This window comes from Dermacentor variabilis, chromosome 9, assembly GCF_050947875.1.
Source record: "Dermacentor variabilis isolate Ectoservices chromosome 9, ASM5094787v1, whole genome shotgun sequence".
NCBI classification, from domain to species: domain Eukaryota; kingdom Metazoa; phylum Arthropoda; class Arachnida; order Ixodida; family Ixodidae; genus Dermacentor; species Dermacentor variabilis.
The window spans coordinates 138,560,045-138,582,343 of NC_134576.1; the positions used below are offsets into that span (position 1 = coordinate 138,560,045).

General features: G+C 51.1%; 1 protein-coding gene across 3 annotated transcripts in view; it reads left to right on the forward strand.

Moving 5' to 3' along the window:
- LOC142557679 (uncharacterized) overlaps positions 1–18,499 on the forward strand; it is a 183,316-nt gene extending 164,817 nt beyond the window's left edge. For 2 of the 3 annotated variants that reach the window (XM_075669693.1, XM_075669692.1), the window contains exons 2-4: positions 9,828–9,897; positions 11,849–11,907; positions 15,400–18,499. In XM_075669693.1, coding sequence (XP_075525808.1) covers positions 9,873–9,897; positions 11,849–11,907; positions 15,400–17,277 — 1,962 coding nt within the window. In that variant the 5' untranslated portion in view covers positions 9,828–9,872 and the 3' untranslated portion in view covers positions 17,278–18,499. Of the gene's footprint in view, positions 1–8,881; positions 8,969–9,827; positions 9,898–11,848; positions 11,908–15,399 lie in introns of those variants that run through there. The other variant, XM_075669694.1, reaches the window with a different exon arrangement.
- The last annotated feature ends 3,800 nt before the right edge of the window (positions 18,500–22,299 follow it).

Here is a 22,299-nt window from a genome sequence, read left to right on the forward strand (position 1 = left end):
ATGGAGGCGAATTTCTTGAGCTGTCGGCGCCGTTTCCGTCCCAGCCATTCTCAGCATGGCGGTCATACAAGGTCCGCCCCCGTTGCACCTGGAACATCTCTAGTCGGTGACGCAATCACGGTGCAGTACGAGTGAAGACCCGCGCCAGCCAGGGCGTCCTTGCAAGCAGTGAGACCTCCGGTATATATATGGAGTCCTTGCCAGGACGTGGGTGTCGGAGCACTTGCACTTGTTCGCGTTCACGCCCAAGTTCATAAATGTTTATCGCGGCGCCTTGAGCCCTTGAGCGCTGCGGAGACGACCGCCAGAAGCTCGCGCTTCCACGAAAAAGGTCGTGCAGGTTCCAACGCTAGGCAGAAGGCACGGATGCAGCCGCATTCGGACGCCAAGGCAAACGATGACGATTAACCGTTGCGCGTGGCCGTTTCCGGCATATTGTTATTCTGTTCAGGGGAGCTTAGGCAGCAATTTCGGCTAGCCGGCCGCACAGCCTTTGACTCGGAAAGAAGCACGGAGCTGCTGGGTTTCCGCCCGTGCATGCGATCCTGTACGGCGTGGTTTACAGGTTACATTTCAGTTTTTTCTCGCTTAGCAACTGAAGCTAGATTGTTCCTTTTGTTTTTTAAAGCTTTCTCTCACAAGGGTTTGCTACGGTATCACTGACACAGGCTGAACGTTATCGTATTTTAATTACATTTTACATTGCCGACATATACTGCGGTCGTGCCACTGATACGAATTCAGGTTTTAAAAAAAGAATCTCACAAAGGAGGTCGAGCGTGGAGGACGTTCTACGCATGACGACTAGACAAAAGATCCACAAAGAACAGCGTAAATGCTTCGCCACTCGAATTAAGTTCAACGCCTCAAGGTCGCGGTTACCATGATTGCTCAAAGCAAAGCGGAGCGCTCTACGCGTTGTGATGGCACACACGATTTTACTGAACTAAGCGTGGAACGCGTGCGATAAATGCGTAGCCAATGAGAGCAATACACACTCACGTGCAGGTGAATACGCGTAACACGAGAATGTAGATTACAGCACCTGGCCGCTACACCCCCCCCCCCCCTCCCGAATTACTCATTCGAACCTTTGTGCAACGCCATTAATAGCGTATGAAAGCCCAAATAAAGACAGACGAAACAGAGGATACATTCGTATTCAACGCAACTATAGCCACCAGAGAAAACGTCATCCCACTGCAGCATTGTGCAAACGTGGCTAAGCGCTTCTAGCTACATTTCCACCTAATTAACAAAGCGCGGTGCGAATTCCGGGAACTGGCAAAAGTCGGACCATGCACAGAACGCAGCCATTCCACGCGTGGCACTTTCAGGGCAGTGAAACAGGCGCATCTGCACAGGTCTCGATGCGAAGCTCCATTTCTAACCATAGCCGGGGAGTAGGGTACGGCTTAAATAAAACCCACCAGACACGTCTCTCGGTCAAGGACGCTCGCATTCGAGAACACCCACGAACTTCGCGTTACGAGACGCAGCAGCGATCGCTCGGTCAAAGTGCGTCTGCTGACGTCGTAATTCGTTTCGAAACTCGCGTCCCGCCTCACATTTTAGGCGTAGCGCTCGGTATCGCCAAGACGCGTGCTCAGTCATCCTCCTGGCGTTTGCCACCGCTTGCAGAGGACGAAGGTGTTTCGCTTCGAGATACCGCTATATTCGCGCAAGCGTGTGCTGTTAAGAAAGAAAATTTCGAAATGGAAAAAGCAGGAAGAGAAGCGGCGCTAGCGAAAGCCGGCTTGCAGAGGGAGACGTGATTGTAATTCGGCATCGCGGGACGCTCGACCACGGAGAGTGGGGCGCCCTGAATTCTATGGGCGAAAGGCAAGGAAAAGCAAAAAAAAAAAAAGAGAGAGAGAGAGAGAAAGCAGACGACGGGCGTATTTGGCATGCAGACGACGACGACGCCCGGGCAGTGTACGTGTGCCGCTTCAGGTTTTCAGGATCTGCGGCGTGTGTGTATAGTGTGCTCCCGCCGAAACACCGATTAATTTAGTCGCCATTTTTTATACCCCTCTCGGAAGAACAGGAAAAGTAAGTGATGCAGCAGCGTTCAACGAGCGGCTGCGTTGGCGAAATCCAGCTAGAGTTTTGCCGAGCACGCGAGTGCGTGGTGACGCAAGGACAGCTTGTCGCTGGTAGAATAGCTATCGCTGATTGAAGTGCTTAATTCAGAGAACTGCGTTCCTCGAAAGTGACGAAACTACCACTTCGAATTAAGTTTCAGGTTGTGCGCCGAATAGAGAGTGAGCAAACCACGACGGCAACATTATTACGCGTACAATTTAATAATAATAATAATACTTTATTGATGACTTGAGAATCATACAGTGGAAGAATCGGGCCTGAATCAATCTATTCTGAAAAGTAAACTTCACTGCTGCGCATACGGGATGAGTGGTGTAGCGCGTCGCGGCATCATTCAAAATTCGCTGACGAATCACGGTTAATCCCCTCACAAAACGGTCACGCGCCAATTTCTCTGACTTAATAAGCGAGTGATGGGGTTCAACATCCCAACCCTACCCTTCGGTTGACGATATAGTGCAGTTGCACATTGATTTGGGTCGATCACCATTCTACCCTGAATACTACAGCTCCATCGGTAGCTTATACACGTGACGAAGAGGACACACCAGAGGCCAAGCTAGTTGCTTAAAAAGTGGCGAATGATGAGTGCGTTTCTAGATGGGGGAATCTTAAACCATATGCAGTTTCGTTGGAAGAACAAGAAGCCCCTGACTGTTGGCAAGCTGCAAGCCTAAGAAAGAAAGAAAGAAAGAAAGAAAGAAAGAAAGAAAGAAAGAAAGAAGAGCGATGGTAGTGAGCACAGGGCACGCTTTTTTTTACCTTAGCCAAATCAGCAATAAGCGTATAAATTAGAAAGGAAAATTAAGCATTTTGTATGTACGTCCCACAGGTGGCTTTTATTCGTGAAATCGTGGCACAGGCACTGGCATGAGAAAATCCACATCGGAGCCGCCGCAATGCAGCAAGAATGCCTTCTGAAATGTGCCCGTTAAAATATGTATATGCATGGTTTCCTCTGGCGGTAACTCAAGCTCCTTCGACAGTGTAACGCCGAACGGTAGTCCATGGAATTCTGCCCGAGGGAAGAGTGTACAAGCTCCTTTCAGCATGGAAAACGCTGGGGACAGCTTTCCGCGCACGTCATACCGTACGTTTCACGGACTTTGCCATAATTTCATTAATAATGTCGCCAGCAGACAACGAGTCAGCTTGGCGTTCTCCGCTCCTCGAAAACTCTAAAAACGGTGCAATGCAATGAAAAGTCGCAAACGCTCGCAATGTTCCACTAAATCTCGAAACTAAATTCCGCACACGCACTTCTGGTGTCGTCTATACGAAATATATTTAAGGTGTGGAAATACAACATTGGACAAACTGGGCACTGCTTTTGTGACGGAGCAAGACAGTCGAAAAGCAATGTAAAAAAAAATGGATACGGCAACAATTTAGCCGTTCAATGTAACAGATCGGCACGCATTCCGCCATTTATCACGTTTCTGGAAAATGCTTAACAAAGAATAAGCAAAAAAAAGCAAATGAAACGGTCCTGTTGTGCACGTTTACCGTCCTCGAACCATCACGCTGCTTAAGTATACCACTACATAGTGCCAATGCGGCAAAAGAAAGTTAACAAGGCGACAGGAGTGGCGCAGAACTGATTACCAATTAACAGCTGCCTTTCGACAATGTGTCACTCGATATCCGCTTCCCATCAGCTGTGTGCCACTTTATTTATCAAGGGAACGGGCAGGAGTACTTGCGGTGTACACACGTGCACGCGCAATTCGAAAATACCTGGACAAAATCGTCATCGAGCGACGCTAAGTGCCAGAATGGCGCCGAGGAATTCAGGCCCCCGGGGAATACAGGAGCGGAAACAAAGCCTCGTGCCCCTACTGCCTGACCCGGTTCAAGAAGAATTCTTGTCTGGCGACAAAGCCGAGATTCTGCGCGTTTCTATAATTTCGCCGGCAGCAGCGTATACCGCGGGAATAAAATGACGAATGAAAATCATATTTGTCACTGTCGGCCACCGTAAAGCAGAATAAGCGAAGTGAATGGAGAATATCACGACTATGACGTCGAACGAAAATGCAGTCCGAGCGTATACGGATTGATACAATGAGTCAAGAAACAAGTTCGGCTACAACCGAAAACTTCCAACACACAAAAACTTTCGCGCAAAGATGCCGGGAGAGCAGACACGAAGGCTTCCCGAGAAGCAGTCAGCTGTCTATCGAAGCTCAAAGGGCTCCTCAGGAGAGAACATCGCGACGGTAGACGATTTCGGCAACGTCCAAGCCGACCCGAACTTCTCCCAGAGAACGTGTTTCGCCGGCATCTCGAATACTTCAACATCAACAAGTGTGTCAACCTCCCGCGCAAAGAAAAGCAACAGGCCGCGCGACATTCGATCAACCGGCGTAGTGCTTGTGAGAATGCACATACAGAGGAAAGGTGGAGGGTGGGGGACAGCTTCGTACATGCACGACGTCCTGACCGGAATTCCTCAAGCTCGAACCGATTACGTCGTCTTCTTGACCGACCTTTTTTTTTTTTTCTGTTTCTTCCCCTGTCTGCTGTCTACAGCGCACTCAGAGAAGCACGCTCAATCTATCCACGCGTCTCGAAGTATGCCCGACGGAGGGAGGAAATTGAGACACCGGTTTCCCTTGAACTTATCTCGGCGCGACCATCTTCTCTTTGGCATGCTGACCTCTTCTCTGTCTGCTCGCGCACCCCACACGTGGCCTCGAGAGCGGAGCGGCGCGCCTCAACGTATAGAGACTTTAGAGACGCGCAGTCGCTGTAGAGACGCGTAATCGCTGTACAGACGCGTAATCGCTCTACAGACACGGCAGGAGCGAGGAGTCGTAGCCCGACGACGCGTCTCTGAACGAGTGTCTGCGCGCTCGCGTCTTTTCGCAACGTCGCTGTGCAGTGCACACTGTGGCGTCCACGTCGATTCCGCTGCGCAACCATAGGCCGTGTAAACCGAAATTAAGGGTCACTGGTTCGATTCCGGAGGAAGTAGAAGCACCACCGAAAACCCGGTTTAGCGAAGCCCCAGCTTACAAATATCGCGATATGACGAAGAAAAGCGGGCAGGGAGAGAGGGCATCTCATTTATCTTCATGGCAGTTCACGCGTTCAAGTAGTCAGCGGTTAACAAGAAAGTATTACACAAGTCACCAAAACATAAACGGTGTTGTTCGGTATAGGTGATTACAAACTGCAGCCTTGAACATTGTGGCTTCTTGAATGGTGACGATGGAGTCGCGGCTAGTGTTGAGGTTAAATAAAGGATTCGTAATTCAGATTGATTCTTAAAACTCGAATACCAACTTTGTGTCTAGGATCAACTTGCGGTGACACGTAAATAGGAATAACTAAAATTAATCGTCCCAAATCGTCGCACCTTGTAATATGTCTTGTGAAACATACATAAGCGAGAAACGCGACGGAGACAGCTGCAGAGCTTAATTACTCCTCTACGCAATAAAATCTTCGATTTCGCAAATAAATGGCTTCTGCATAGAGATCTGTCGAGGCAAAGGGCAGCAATTTCGCTTCGTCGGCGCCGATCGAGTGCAACGCGTCTTCAATTCGCGCCACATGCACGGTCACGCGGTTCGCAAACGGGACGGCGCTACACGGGCGGCGAGTGATCTCGACGGCGACCGCACATGCTTAGAGAGGCGATACTCGAGATGGCACGCGTCCTGCGGTATACTTGCACTGACCAAGAGAATACGCAACGCCGCCTACATAACGTCGCGACAACGTCGTGTGCAACCTTATCTAAAGCCACAGCCGCTTGACAAAAATCCCGACAGCAGGAAACGCTTGATGAGCAATTGTTGCAGCTAAAATCAATCCATACATCAATCCATCCATCAATCCACCAATCAATCAATCAATCAATCAATCAATCAAAATTTATTTAGCTTGTCAAAAAGGAGGGGCCGCCTGGACTAAAGTTTTAACTTCTCAAATCCGCTCTGAAGGATATGAAAAAAATCCACAGTGGATTGCGCCCGATAGAATTTGACCACCTGCAGGCTTCTTAAACAAACACCTAAACCTAAACGCACGCGCCTTTATTGGTAGTCGCGGCCGGCATTCTACTTGGCAACGTCGTGCTCGACAGCGGAACGCCACGGCAACTGACCCACCGCGGCCATATCGCACGTCCCCACCTAAAGAAACGCGTTACGCGTAACGCCTCCGATCGCCCGACGAGCACTAATCGGTAGGGTAGTCCCGCAGACAGTAGTATAGCATCACGCATCGAGCGCCGACCGGCGAGGCGGTGGCTTCCGTTCCGCAGCACAAGCCTCCGCATTCCTGCGGGAAGCATCCCGGGACAAATCGGTGCGGAAGGGGGGTCAAGCGGAGGCTTCGAGAACGTGCGTTCCCTGAACACAGACACAGACAGACAGACAGACAGACAGACAGACAGACAGACAGACAGACAGACAGACAGACACACACACACACACACACACACACACACACACACACACACACACACACACACACACACACACACACACACACACACGCGCGCGCGCGCGCGCACGCACGCACGCACGCACGCACGCACGCACGCACGCACGCACGCGGACGCACTGCCAATGGGGGGAAGTAAAACAAGAGGTCAAGATGGGCCTTCGAGCCGTGCTCTCCTCCTGTTTGCCTCCCGCTGCGCCACAGCTCAGCTTCTTCCTACAGGCGCTATTAATTCATTGCGCCGTCGAGCAGAGAAAGTGGGCTTCCTAGCGAATATTTTGTCGGCCAGCGGGCTTTCCATGTGCACACTTCCCTCCCGACAAGCGAATCGCGCGCTGGCTTCGTCTCTCTTTCTTCCTTTCTTTCTTTTTCTTTCCAGTCTGTCACACGTAGGAAGGTAAGCGTGCGGAAGTGATCAGTGAAGAACAGATTAAAAAAGAAAGATGCGATCCGGAAGAACAGGAATGTACGCACGGCTTACTCGTATACGCTCGTTTTCGAAGGCGCCGTTCTGAGTCACGTGTGTGCTCTTGCCACGTGGCAACCAATCGACCTGCGCGGAAAACGAAGAAGTTGCAGAAGCGCAGTGGATTAAAAAAGAAAAAAAAAAAGCTCGGAGAGGCGACTGTGTCAGTAAGTAAACATGGAGAAAATCGATTTTCCTGCTTGCTATAGGTTGCACATTGTTCTTATTGTTGTTGCTGCTGTCCCACCTGATTTGATAATTCATCCTCGTTGCTTTTTCCGTCTGTGTTCTGCGCCCTGCAAAAAGTCAGCGGTCCGAGAGGTCCGTTCCGACAAAACCTTCTGGACGCATGCGACGATTCACGTGCAACAACCGTTTACAGCCACCGAAATGTGAGAATGTTTGTGCATACGTACGGCCGAAGAACGTATATATGGTTAAAAGCTACGTTAGTGCAAGCATAAAAAAAGAAAAGAAAGAAAAAGGCTTACCAGCGCCTTGGCGCGCAATGCCTATCGTTAACGAAAGCTTCTCCAGATATCTCGCTTCTCATGGCCTGTAGTTTCCCACGTCATCGCAAGCATATACCATACTGCTATGAATAGTAATCGCCGACTTTTGTCAGAGCCATCTTTTTCATCACACAGGAGAATACAAGTCATGCAAAATTTACGGCGACTCGTATGTGTCGGCGAAAACCAATCGTAATTAAATGAACAAGATAGATAATGACTCCTTCAGCTCGCAATACCGCTATACCTCTTTGTTGTGCGGTCACAGCTCCCGTAAAGGTACCAACGACTTACTGGACAGTACTGCTATATAAATTACGCCACACTCGGTGGTTTTTAAAGTCTGTTGTGACGAGGAGCAGCTGAAATACATACGCCGTGTACACAAATAGCAAGAGTGTAGCCAAGTGCACCAATACCGCCTCTCGGGGCAGTTCGTCATCACTGCGGCGTTTTTTCTTGCCTAAAGTGCCAACGCGATAGAGTTACAGCTGCCTGACAGCATGCAGCTGCAGCAGATTTGGTTGGACATCAAACATTAGACTCGTCTTTTGAGAGAGAGAGAGAGAGAGAGAGAGAGAGAGAGAGAGAGAGAGAGACGAAAAGGGAGAGGTAGGAGGGCTAACCAAGTACGTACCTGCCCGCTTGGCCCTCCATACACTTGGGGAGGGGAAAGGGGAAGAATAGATAAGACGGAGAGAGATGAAAAATAATGAAGAGCCAGTCATTCGCAGAATCAGTCGCAGAGGAATGTCCACTATCTCGAGCGCTGGTACAGTTCAGTAGCCTTCAAGAATTGCAGTAGGGCTTTTGTGGCCTTTCTCATGCAAGAATGCATAGGCCATGGTCATAAGGTCTCTCTTCCTCCGAGAGCACCCTATTATCTAACTGGTTGAGTTTAGCTCGTGGAGTACGTCGTACTCGTCTTTTGAAATTACAAGTAAAGCCGATAAGGTGCCGTTGCGGCATCCAGTTGCGCTAGCGTTAATCGGCACGGCATAACACAGGCGAAACCATCCGAGCGTCCCGGAATCTACGCTTACAAAGCAATCCTTAACCGCGCACATAAACGCAACCTTTAGGAGGCTCAGACCTCGTGGAAGCCGAACGCGACAATGGGCGAAAGCGCCTCAGCAGCGCGTGTAATCTTATCGCGCCATCTTCGGCCTTCGTAATCCTCTTGGGACAACGCACTACTTCGCCGTCCTTTCTTTTAGGAGTCTACTGGCAAGCGAGCTCTTTTTTTCCCTTTCGCAACGCGGCACACAAAGGCTAACGAGGCAGATAAAGGAAACGTTCGGCAACTAGTGAAAGGGCCAGAGCCTCCTTGTGCCCGGAGGAGTCCTCGCGGGCCGCAGCTGCCTCGTCGTCGTTCGCGTGCCTCGACTCCCCCCGTTCGGAGCCCCGCTATCAACAAATCAGCGCTTGCGTAAGTGGTGCCGCTTCCCCGCAGCGGCGTTAAATGACGACTGCCGCCGAGGGCGCGCGCGCGCGCCGCACGCCAAGCCGCCCACAAGAACCAGCAACCGACGACGGTGTGACCTGTATAGCACGAGAGAAACCGTTGCATGACTACTCGGCCCCTACACTCCCCTTCCTTGTCTCTTCCTCCCTTTCGTATTCGCAATACACACGTGCGAAAACGCCCGCCGCTGGCTGCCACGGGCTGCCAAGGTGTCTGCTGCAGCCTGACCCCGCACGCCCACCTTTAGTATAACGCGCCGCACTCAAGCCCCCCCTTGGGGTCAGGCCGGGGGCTTTGGGTCAGGCGGTGCGCCGAGCAAGCAAGCGAGTGAGTGTGCGTGCGTGGCTAGACGTTGCCCCCACGCAAGACGGCGACGGCAAGATGGCATGCGCATACCGGCTGTGCTATGCTCGCGGAGAGGAGATGAACCCTCGAAAGATGCCGTCATTGTCCTCCCGCGCTCTGCATCGGATGCCACTGCCGCGTGCACGGCAGGGCAAGGTTGACGCGTCGCCGACGGTGCCCTATGTGATGCCAAATGATGGGGTGACCCGGAAAGACGGACCGTGATTGTTAGTGGTTCTCGTGCCAGTGAAAGGGCTGGCTGATGGAGTGACAATCATTCTTCCGCCGCAAGGCCGAATGAACAGCTGAACGGCGGAAGAAATAAACTAAAAGATATGCGGGGCTCGGGGGCTCTTTATTAAACGATCGCGACCTACGCGGCTCTGGTTCCGTTCGAAGCGCATTGTAAGAGCAGTATGAACAATGCGCCATTGTAACGCTCACGCGAACCTCTTGTTTCTTCTTTTTGCCACAACAGGAGTCAAAGTCCAAGACCTGCTGACGCTAGGGCGGGCTGAGAAACATGGCTACCTCAAAACTGGTCACAGGTGAGTTAAGTTCATTTCTTGAAACCTGTCCTTCACTGCCATGACAGCGAAGTCCTTCTTCGAATTCTCGCAGTCTGTTTGCTTGTGTTCGGTAGTATACAATAACTTGCTCGCGCCATTTTCCATCGAGGGCCTATGACGCTGATGGGACGCCCGTGACACTATAGCAGCAACAGCGCGTTTGTGCTTCAGAAGGAAATAACAAGCTGCATGCAACAACATCGCTAACAACTTTCGGTTGGCTCATTCGACCTCATTGACGGGAGGATGTGACTCACGCACACGTCGGCAAATAAAAAAAATAAAACGATGCGGCTACATTCGCACGAGCCCACGCTGAAGACAGCGTCCCCCATTCCAACACTGATGCACTGAGTAGTAGGGCAGCTGTAACTTCAGGGAAAGGACAGGGAGAGAGGTATGCGCACGACTAATTCCCCGAGACCGCATTCTGGAGCTCTTGTAGAGCACCCACCACAGCCACTCGGCGGCTGCAGATACTCGCTGACAGCTATGTCGTGGGTTTGATTCCAGATTAGCGACGTCTACATTCCGATAGCGCCAAAATAGAAAAGTGCTCATTTAACAAACGTTGTGTTGTTCTTTTAGTTGTTGTCAGGTCTAATAACTGGAGATGAAGACGAAAATAGGCTATACATCATAGCCGGCTATTCCAAGAAGCAGTTAACAATACTGAGCTAGCTCTTTTCTCATGGAAGACGCACACACGCATCACACACACTCAAGCATAGTACAACCAAGTAAACGAGAAATCTGCAGAGTACAATCGGCTTCTTTATATTGCTTTCATAGATGACGAAAAGGCATTTGATTAAGTAGAGATAGCAGCAGTCATAGAGGCTTTACATAATCAAGGAGTACAGGACGCTTACGCAAATATCTTGGAAAACCTCTACAGAGATTCCACAGCTACCTTAGTTATCCACAAGTAGGAATATAATTATAAAGAAAGGGGTCAGACAAGGAGATACAATCATTCCAATACTATTCACTGCGCGCTTAGAAGTATTCAACCTATTAAACTGGGAAGGCTTAGGAGTGAGGATCAGCGGCAAATATCTCAGCAGCCTTCGGTTTGCAGATGACATTGTCCTGTTCAGCAACACTGGGGACGAGTTACAACAACTGATCGATGACCTTAACAGACAGAGTGTAGGAGTGGTGTTGAAAATTATTATGCAGAAGACAAAGATAAGGATCAATAGCCGGACAAGGGAACAAGAGTTCAGGATCGCCAGTCAGCCTGCAGAAACCGTGAAGGAGTACGTTTACCTAGGTCACTTACTCACAGGGGACTCTGATCATGACAAGGAAATTTACAGAAGAATAAAAATGGGTTGGAGCGCATACGGCAGACATTGTCAGCTACTGACTGGAAGCTTCCCATTATCATTGAAAAGAAATGCGTACAATCAGTTCATTTTACCGGTGCTAACATATAGGGCAGTAACTTGGAGACTGACAAGCTTGAGAACAAGTTAAATACCGCGAAAAGAGCGAACGAACGAAGAATGTTAGGCGTGACGTTAAGGGACAGAAAAAGAGCGCTGTGGATCAGAGAGCAAACAAGGATAGCCGATATTCTAACTGACATTAAGAGAGGGGAAAAATGGAGCTGGGCAGGTCATGTAATGCGTAGGTTAGATAACCGGTGGACCATTAAGGTTACAGAATTGGTGCCAGGAGAAGGGAATCGCAGTCGCGGGAGGCAGAAGACTAGGTGGGACGATGAAATTAAGAAATTCGCAGGTGCTAGTTGGAATCGGTTGGCGCAGGGCAGGAATAACTAGAGATCGCAGGGCAGGGTCTTCGTCCTGGCAGTGGGCATAAAATAGGCTGATGATGATGACGAAGCCTCCCAAGTCTAGGCACTTGTGGGTTTCATTTAATATAAATATATATATATATATGTATTTTTCCTTTGATGCAGGGCTGCTAGCCTTGGCTTCCCTGCTGGCCTTGGCCACCGCGGACTTCGTCCATGATCGGGTAAGGCAACTTGGGCGCGAAGAGTTCTCAGTGCCTATATATCCCTTGTTTACATCAGCAGTAGGTCGTTAACTTTCCTCTGCAGTATACAGTTGCAGCTCTACATCGTACGCATGTGCATAGGAGAAGAGGGGCTCGACTGACTAACCGCTTTAATCAAAGTGGAGCACATTGTTTTTATAACATTTCCGCTTAGTGACGCTTATCTTCGACCACTCCGGATAAAGAACACGGCCCGCATTCACGAAAACGTTCTTACGCTAAAGGTTCTTCGTAAGATCGGATGCCAGCCAATCCTAATGCTGGACACATTATTAACGAAGGCGGACTAAAAAGAAAAGATTATTTCTATTTAGTGCAACACAGTGGACAATGACTATAAACAACATCTTCTCTCAATTCACAGAAACTCTATTTGACTTATCACGACGGATAAGACAGGGCGGATCACGATTACCATATTATCATTATATGGAGACACCAGGACAGATGGGTACAAGGGGTCAGACACCGAACCGATCCATGCAACAGTGTCAACACAGTTCCACGCGCCGGCACGTCACTGTGCGACGTCACAGCTAGCCGCATTAAACAGGCTCCCGCGCTTTTTGCATTCGGTCCATTACATGTGCGCAAGCAGAAGAGGCGCCAGGCCGCGTGACGCTTCCTTGAAGCCAACGTCTCCTTCTGACTTCGGGTACATATTCGCTCCGTTACTTCCGACACACCTCGCTACCGCCTCTTCCTCCGCTCCCGCGTGTTTAACTGTTTTGCAAGTCGGATGTTCCAATAAACTAGGACGCAGCTGGCAATACGCGGACCCTTTCGCGGCGCTTTCGTTTTGACCCACTATGCGCGCCTGCTACAGGCTCAGAGGTCGCGCACTTACAGCAGCGTCTTCGTCATCACGCCCTCGACGCCTTCTGACGCCGCTGGCAGCCGAATTACCATTCGTCCCATTAAATTACTGAACGTTTAATGCGTGTAAGCTTCGCTTCCTATCCGATTCGCTCTCGAGCTTATGGTCTGGTGACCTGCGGGAACCCAATTATCTTGAAGTTGCAGTGTGACGTCACAGGCGTCGCGATTTTAAGGAAAACAGACGGACGAGTGAGAAATACCGAATCGCGTTTATTAAACTTGTCTTTCTTAATTTTCCCATTACGTTTCTCATTTTTCTTCTGGCTTTATTGTTTATCCTTTCTAAATTTCAGTTCTGCTAATTTGGGGTATCATGTCAGGCATTAGGCTATATGGCAACCTCTCTAGCTCTCATTAAGGTCTCTTATCTCTGCACATTTTTGTTCCTATTATTTATTGGGTGGTTGTTCGTTTTGACCATTGTGGTTTTACGGGACAGACACAGAGGGAGCAGCGGGAACGTGCGCCGGCAATGTCGCCAAGGCAAGCGCGCGAGCGGGATCTCATGCGCCACAACGTGTTTCGAGCGGTTCACGGCGCTCCCGTTCTACTCAGCAGGTAAAAAAGAAAAGAAAAAGAAAACGCCACGAGGCGTCAAACGCATTCACGTTAAAATCCACTATGTTATTGCCGAAACACATATAAGCCTAAGGGCTTCCGCCTTCCTCGCATTCATTCGTCAATTCCCCCCGAGACAAACACAGCTGCCGTTCAACCAAGCGAGAGACGTTAAATAAACATAGCGGGCCGCGCGAATGCGTGGAGCCCGGCACGTGGCGACGGTAATCATGCGCCCCAGGTCCCACTGGCGGCGGCTGTTGTACGGCGCGGGATGTTTAATCCAGAGCACGTCCGCGTACTTGCCACGACAACTACTTTCTTCAACCGCGAACAGCGGTCGCAAGCGATCGTCGAACGACAAAGAATGTAGGAAAGTGCTTAAGATAAAAAAAGCCGATTACGAAGAAGTCAGAAGTAATCGATTTCAAAACAACGTTGCGACGCAAAACTGGAGCGATACGTGGCACGTGGAAACCGAGCTCCCGTTGCGCAAGAACACTCAGGTTGAGCAGCCGCTATCTCCGCAGAGGAAATCATTGCCGCGAAGCTCGCACTGCAAATTCTGCCGCTCGTGCGCGCTTCGAGAGGCAGCGCTACGCGGAAGCGTAAAAACAAAAACAAAAAAAACGCTCGCTGCGGCTTCGTGGGGCGGAAGGGTAATAATCCCCATAACTGGTATACACGGGCGCGCTGGAAATAAATGAAACCTGTTGCGGGGCTGGTTTGTGCCCGGTTGATGCAACTCGACGGTGACGCAATGAGAACAGACGGGCGGACGACATAGTTTCCGCCTTGTACACTTGTTTGTCACGACTCGCGACTGCGCGGCAGACGTGAAATTGCAACGATGAGTTTGCCTCGCGTACAGTACTGAAGAAACGCGAAATATAGGATCGGGGACGAACGTTCTGAATTGAAAATCGCGCACTAACGCGTCTTCGAATGCACTACCGACGGCTCGTGGAAAGGACGCTTAAGAAAGGCTGGCGGCGTGAATGTGCAGTGCTTGTCAAAATTTTGGAAGTCACTTTCCAACTGACAAGGTCTCAGATCTGTTGCACATCGTTTGTGTGGCCGGGCCTACGTCCGTTAAAGTCGTCATGGCGCTAAGCGGCGAAGGACAATGAACACTGCACCTCTCAATCTGGGTGTACGGGAAAACAAAAATACACTACGGTGGTGGGAGTATTGAAAGGGCAATACCTTGTCGTCCACTCAAGAACAGCACGAACTTGTAGCTTCGTGCTAATCATAGGTAAATGAGATCTGTCTCTTATGCAACTTCGTACACCTATCGCGCTCCCGCATAACTGATTTGACAGTGGTACGAGTACCTATAAGAGTACTGGTGAGTCACAAGCACTCATGGGCCGTGTGGCCGTTCATGTCGATGTGACATGACAGGCCACAAAAAGTCTGAAACTTTTGACGAAGACAGCACTTTGCCAGAGGACAAACTGCATTTTTTCTATACTGAATAAACCACGCCGACACCTCTGGAATCACCAGATAAAAGAATAAAAACAACGCTAAACTCTGAAAACACAAAGCACTGCGGCCATAGCTTGAACCTGCGTGGTCAAGCATATCCTGCACCTTCGAATGGATGCATGTTCTTGCAGTACTGATCAACTGCTATTAAGTGTAGAAGACACAGCATCGAGACATTTACCAAACAACCTAATGCGACAAATTCTATTTTGTATGCAAACATGCATTGGAGCTCAGTTCTAGAAAGGGAGTAGCGAAAACACGTAAAAAGAAAACGTAGTACTAAACCAACGAGGGTGCCATATTTTCGACTGTCACTGCTGAGGTGAAAGGCAAGAAATGTGCGGTCCTCCGGTGTCCGTGACGAGCCGTAACATATAGAACTGCATCGGCGGCTCTTGTTTTCTCAAAAACATAGAATCCCAGAACCCGTACATTACGAAAAAAACGCTATCAATCGCTTGTTCGTGCTCAGCTTTCATTTCCTTTTATTTACTTACCCCTTCTCTCTTCACGCAGCCCGTGCACCGGATCCGGCGGCAGTCGCCGACGACCAACGTGCACGAGATCCCCAAGACGAGTTTCAGCTGCGCGGACAAGCAAGCGGGAGAGTACTACGCCGACCCGGAGGTGCAGTGCCAGGTGTACCACATCTGTGTGCCGGGCGTCACTGGCAAGCTGGCCAAGATGTCGTTCGTCTGCCCTAACGGCACCATATTCAGTCAGTCGTCGCGCGTGTGCTCGCCCTACGACCGCGTCTACTGCGCCCTGGCCGAGCGCTTCTACGAGAACGTGATGGGCGAAATCGACACGGACAAGGGGTACTACCAAAGCCTGCACGCCGACGCCCCCGTCTTCAACGCCATCGTGCCGCCGCACGACCAGAACCGCCAAGACAAGCGGAGGCGGCCCGTAAGGCCCGTCGTCGAGTACGACGACGACGTCGACTACGACGCCACCACGGCACCGCCACCGCCCCCCACTTCCACGCAAAGGCGCCGAACGCAGCAGCAGTCCACTCAGTCAAGCGCCAGGAGGTTCCAGCCCTCGCAGAGGTCGCAGTTTAGCCGCGGCGGAAGCAGAACGCAGAGCACAACCACCGCCCCAACGACGACCACGACCACAACCCAGAGGCCTCCGGCTCCCGCCTTCAGGCCGTCGCCGTTCAGGACCCCCGTGAATCGCGGTCCTCCGCAGAGCTTCACCCAGCCGCCGACCCAGACGAACCCGACCTTCGGAACCGTGGCCCCGCCCGTCGTCCAGCCGAACCCGTTCTCGCAGCCGCCAGTGAGGGCCTCTTTCGTTCCGGCCGCCATTATCCCAGCCAACCCTGTGAGCGGAGGAGGCACCCCACCCGTCGCCCCTCCGCCGATCCCCGGCAACGCCGTCGCCTCTGGCGCTGTCGTCCAACAAACGGCACCGCCGACCCTGTCACCGCAGCAGCAGAACCAGGGATCCGCGTTCAGACTTCCTCAGCGCCCTCACCTCAGGAGGCCCGGTGCCAGCCTTCCCACGACTACCACGACCCCACCACCGTCGACGGCCGAGTACGAGTACTACGACTACGAGGAAGAGACTAAGACGGCTGCCCCCAGGTCCAAGCGTGCCGCTACTGTTCCCGTGAAATTCGTCCTGCCGCCAAACAGGCACGCCGCGGTGGCGCAGACCAGCTTCAGCTGCCAGGACAAGGTGGCCGGCGGAGTGTACGCCGACCCGGAGACCGACTGCCAGCTCTTCCACATCTGCGTGCCCGTTGGCAAGGGCAAGCTGCTGGACTACGGCCTGCTCTGCGACGAAGGGACCGCCTTCAACCAGGAGACCGGCACGTGCGACGAGCGCGACAGCTTCTCGTGCGCGCGCAGCCTGCAGTTCACGCGCACCGACAAGACCAAGAAGTTCCTAGCCGACAAGAAGCCCTGGGCGTACCCGAAGTTCAACAAGAGGATCGTGCGTGACGTCACAGCCCAGGAAGAAGTAGAGAGCCGCTCCGCGGAGGTCAGGGAACACGGGGAGGAGGAGGGCCTTCTCGTGGCCGCCGTCGAGCTGCCCGTGACGTCGTTTAGTTGCGAGGGCAAGACGGTGGGCGGCTACTACGCCGACGTCGAGACCGGCTGCCGCATGTTTCACATCTGCGCACAGACGGACATGCGCTTCCTGTGCACCAACGGCACCGTATTCGACCAGAAGGCGCTCGTCTGCAAGAACGAGGACGAGGTGCGCTGCGAGGACTCGCCCAAGCACTACGTGAACGGACTGACGCGGTTCTTGGAGCGCGAAAAGCTGAGGCCAGAGGAAGACGCCCGCGAGCAGAGGCGCGCCGACGCGTACGAGATCACGAAGGTCAAGAGCAAGTACCCCAAGAAGGTCGGTGACTACAAACTGCGCAGGTATCTCTAAAGCGCGCGCGCGCACGAGAGGCGGTGACCACGACGAAGCGCCCGCCGTCGCTCGTCCCCTTCTCTCTTTTGCCTTGCAGTGATCGAGCGCAGTCATGTCGTCCACAGGCTTCGGGGCATTCTACGAAGAGACCTCTTCTCTCGCAGCACTCCGAGCTACGCCGCTCATTTCCGAGGACTGAGGCTTATATTGTGGAAGGATACCGTGACAACTAGTCGGCTATACGCTGCAGGAAGCATTTTATAGTATAAGTCAGCGAGGCCATGGAACGTATCTTCTGTGCATTTTCTGACGCCACCTCCATCAGCGTGGTGGATCACAATACGTGTGCACTTAATTTTGGTGCAATGCGGCAACCAAGATGTTCCCACGACTGAAATCCGTTTCGATAGGTGCCACAACGGTAGCCAACGAAACAAAATATATTTAGTCCATGAATGAAGCGCGATGCTAGCGCTGCGCAAAATTCACGTCACGACGCCGAGAATACGCCGGAAATGCGCTGGAAGTATGCTCCGGGTGGTTATCGCTTTAACAGTGCAATATGTCTATGAATAGACATGAGTGTAATTTGGGGAAGACTGCGACGTAAAAGAAGTGTGCAGCGTAACGACGGCCAGTGCCGTGCGCACGTGGGAACGCTACAGTCTTGAGTTCACCGCGCAATGTAACGTATAGCTGACTGGTCGCCACGTTGTAATTCTCAATAAAGCACCCGCCGGACCATGGACACGGTGCAAGACAAAGTGCGCCACACGACAGGAAAAGGAGTATCTCCACGAACGGCCATTCGCTCTTCGTACTCCGTCCTGCCTCCTGTCCAAGCCGCCCGCGCACCGTCCTCGAAGATGAACGTGCACTAGGTAGCAGCAATCGATTCACCGCTCTGTCCGACGGCGTACCTACATGGAGTGCTGTCACGTGTACACCAGGAGCCGCCACCGCGGTGGAGTCATTGTTCTGGATTCGGCACAAGGCAGCGCAAAAAAGTTTCCAGGCCTCGGAACTTTCTCCGGGACACGATGCCATACAAAGCCTACCAGCTTCAAACACGCATTTACAGCGATGTCACACGACAAGGGTCTGGGTCCGGACTTGGGGCACGTCAAGTGCACTCTGCACACATCGTTTCGCTTTCACCAATACTCTGTTTGTTCTGTTCGTGTCGCGCGTTATACGTTTATTTTTTTATGTACAATAAAGAAAAAGAAGAGACACCCGGCATGTTCTCTGCTTGTCACGCCAGCAAGGAAGCCTGACACCCAGATGAGAGATTGCCCCCACGACGAGATGCGTGCACTGTCACTAAAACCAACAGAAGATAACTTTAGCACTTATATAGACATTGCGAATAGAGGCCATCGACTATGTCACGCTGCATGCGTCATTTTTCGTCGGCTGATCGAAGCTGTGCAGCAAGGGGTCCAGTTGATGCTTGAAACAGTGAGTGCTTTCAACAGTGAATAAATAGTTCAGGTGCTAGGCCAGAGCGAGACAGTTATGGATTCAGCGAAAGTATAGATGCCCTCTTCCCTAACCACCGCAATAAACACACTACGTTACTCAGTGCCCGAGAAACCAATACCTAAAAGGAATCGGCCTGTTTTCAAGACAACGCAAAGATGAGAAACACTCTACACTACGGGAAAATGTCGATGAACCCTTAAGAGAGCTTTAGCCATGGCGAATTGCCGCATGGAAGCCGAAATACGGAAGCCTAAGTTCGCAGCAGCTGAAAGGTAGCGAATTACTGCATTACCCCCTGCGGGCAGATGAGTTTCCGTATATGTTAAAACGGCATGGTTGAAAACCAGCGTGAAAATTACCGCGTGACAGAAATGTGGATGCCGGCGGAGTTTTAGTTCATGGCTAGGAACCCGGTTTCATAGTGAGAGCCTACCAGGCCGCTAATACCAATGACAATCCTCACAGAATGAAAAGCTTTAAGGCTAAACCCCATTAGCGCGATTTTGTGCGCGACAGCGACGAGCGACGGGTTTGCGCGACGGATCAGGCCGTCGCTTGAACAGATCGCTCGGTCTTGTCGCGCGGTCGCTCGGTTTTGCAAATCTAGAATTCGTCGCTCGTCGCCCGGAAGTGCTATGAGCGACTAGCCAATAGCGCAAAGCCGGAACTGGATGTACGTAACTCCAGTACTTCCGATTGTCGCACGGAACGAGCAAACGATTGAATTTTTATAGGTGCAAGGATAAGAACCTACTGCAAGACTTTCAGAAATATTTTATGCTGCTTTTTACAGTAAAATACATCAACTTAAGTTAATAAAGCACGCGTCACGCTAGTTTCGGCGCCTATATTGCTGCCCTCATACCGGCAACACTGGGGAGACGTCGCTCGAAGTCACGGAGGAAGGAAACTAAGGAGAGGCCCTGACGTCACTCTTTGTGAAGCAAAAGTGAAGCCGGAAGTTGGCGTTGCTCATGGCGATGCTCCGCCTTTTGGGCCACCCTCCTCCCTTGTTTACATCATTCGTGAAACCACGCCGCGCTGCGCGTGGTTTCGCGCGCGGAGCGCGCGCGCTCGCGCAACATCCGGCAGAGCACGGTGCAGGTAACACAGCGCAACAAGACACGGTGACTAACGCAAACCCACCCACACAGCGCCTTTGCCACGGCACGAAACCTACCAGAGCAACACGTGTGAGCGCTCAAAACCATAACAACGCCGCCATTGTGGCCCAAAAGGCGTGGCCATACAGCAAAAAAAATAAAAAAGCAGCAAAAAAATGAGAACCTACTACGTCATTTCCGCCACACTTTTCTCCTAGCGCGCGGAGGGGGTGGGGGCTCTCCTTAGTTTCCTTCCTCCGTGCTCGAAGTCATCGCTCGCATGGGGTGCAACTTGTAGGCGACGAGCGAACGCGACAGCCATCTCCATCGCGTCGCCTGTCGCTGTCGCGTGCAAGATCGCTTGCATGGGGTGTATACTTTATAGAACAGTCCCAACCCATGTCCGCGAAATGACAAGCTTTATTTTATGTCCTGCGCGGGCTTCACGCTGAGGCTTTCTTTTTAAATGAAAGGTTAGTGGCGCCACCGTCGCCTTCGCCTGAATGAGCGGCCCCGCGCCGCCGGCCGTAGACGCTTGCAGCGTCCGTCGGAGAACCTACCCCAGCTGTATGGAGCTTTGACAGGCGTTTCAGTCTGCTGCATATAGCTTTAATACTCGGTGGCGGAAACAGTAATTTTATACCCCACTGACCTGTAGCCAATAAAATGGAGAAAGAGCAACGTAAACGATACAAACGACGCAACAACGACGGCGCGTCGAGCAGACGACAGCTACTCAGCCCGTAAGCTCGACTCCAGCCAATGGGCGCTGCCGAAACCACCGAAGCTTCAGGCTACGGCGATGGCAGCGCCGCTGCAATTTCAGCGTTTTCTGCATCAGCCTCGGTGTTTGCCAAGGCGTCCGCTGGACCCACTCCCCCGTTCTAGTATACTCAAATTTTAATGCACTTAAAAGCTGTATAGCACATGAAACAAAAACACGAAAACAATACAAAGTACCTTGGATCAACTGCTGACTTCGTTAGAGTCTCGTGAAAAACTCGAAGCACCGCACGCTTAAACATTAAGCTTTTTATGACATATAGTAGTTCCGTCAGATCATATGGTCTAGCGACCGGACGAAGCATATTTTGTAAGAGGCGTTACGGCTCTCGAGACGAACCATTGTGATCACTGTTCGTGAGGCAAGAACTTCCACATTCTACAAAAAAGGAGTAGTGCAACTGTGAGTTCCCCACATGTTTAAGTGCTACGAATACTAAGATAAATTCTGGTGCTAGTGGTCCGCATGCGCCGCTAGTGTGCATATAATGAACCAGCATGAAAGTGATAGGCAATACAAAATGATGATGATGAATATGACACGTGCCCACAATAGGGGCAGTACGTGCATTTCCCTGAACTTCGTCCTTCTCACTTCGAAAAAGCTTTTGCAGTGCCAGTGTCGAAGTTCACTTTTCATCGAAGATCCGTCAATAGCTGGTCTTATTTATCCTCTAATTTCCATTCTAGCATTCCCTGGAATAATTATTTAATTGTTGGGCTACTTTAGATATGTCAAGATATGCCGAGAAGGAATGACCACTACGCTAATGAAAACCAAACTCTTGGCTTTCGGGATCTCAAAGACGCAGAAGCTGCTCGGTCGCAGAAATTTCAAGAGATTTACGTTCTCCGTGGCTCCCTTCGTCAACAGACGGACTGCAGTTTGAGTCCACTTAGAAAGTGCTAAAGCCGAACATGTCTTCCTCTTCGCATGTTGATGATGATGATGACTACTAGGATGGATGCTTGGACGATCAGCACTCTGCCGCAGATAAAATACCTTGTGCGTTTGAATTACTAAGAATAAGGAGAACTAAAAAATGGGGGAGGTAAGGCAAAGGAAACGAATAAAGCAATGATGATTAAATTTAAATAATTTAGTCGGCAGCGGTTTCAAAGGAAGTTTTCTATGGCAAATCATACTTTCCTGTAGGTCTGCCACAGCATCGATGCTCCAAAAGATTGAAACACTGAAACGGAAACATTGAAGGGCAGGGCAACTAGTGGAACTGACACTGTCCTGCTCCTCAGAAAGAAAAAAAGAGCGATAATTCAGTAATAATGACAAGTTGATTCGATTTTGTTGCAAGACAAATGACTGGAAGGAGCGCGAGATCAGACCTATGCATTTGAAACCAGTGATTTATACGGCGTTCAAGCACTGTGGACGAAACCAAACCAGCAGCAGGAACGCAGAACAAAACTACTGCGATGTGGCGACACGTCGCGGCGAGGAAATGAATGAACCACTGCCGGCTTCCTATGATGGCGGCGAGGTGGCAGCAGCAGATGGTGACCTTTTGAAGCTTCGTTGCCCGATGCGATGACAGACATTCCCCGCTGGGCTGTATGTGCAGGTAATACGTACGGAAGGGGACCGTGGAAATATGTTATACTTATCAGAAGTTAGTTTTCACAGATGTGATCGACAATGCTCAAAATCTGG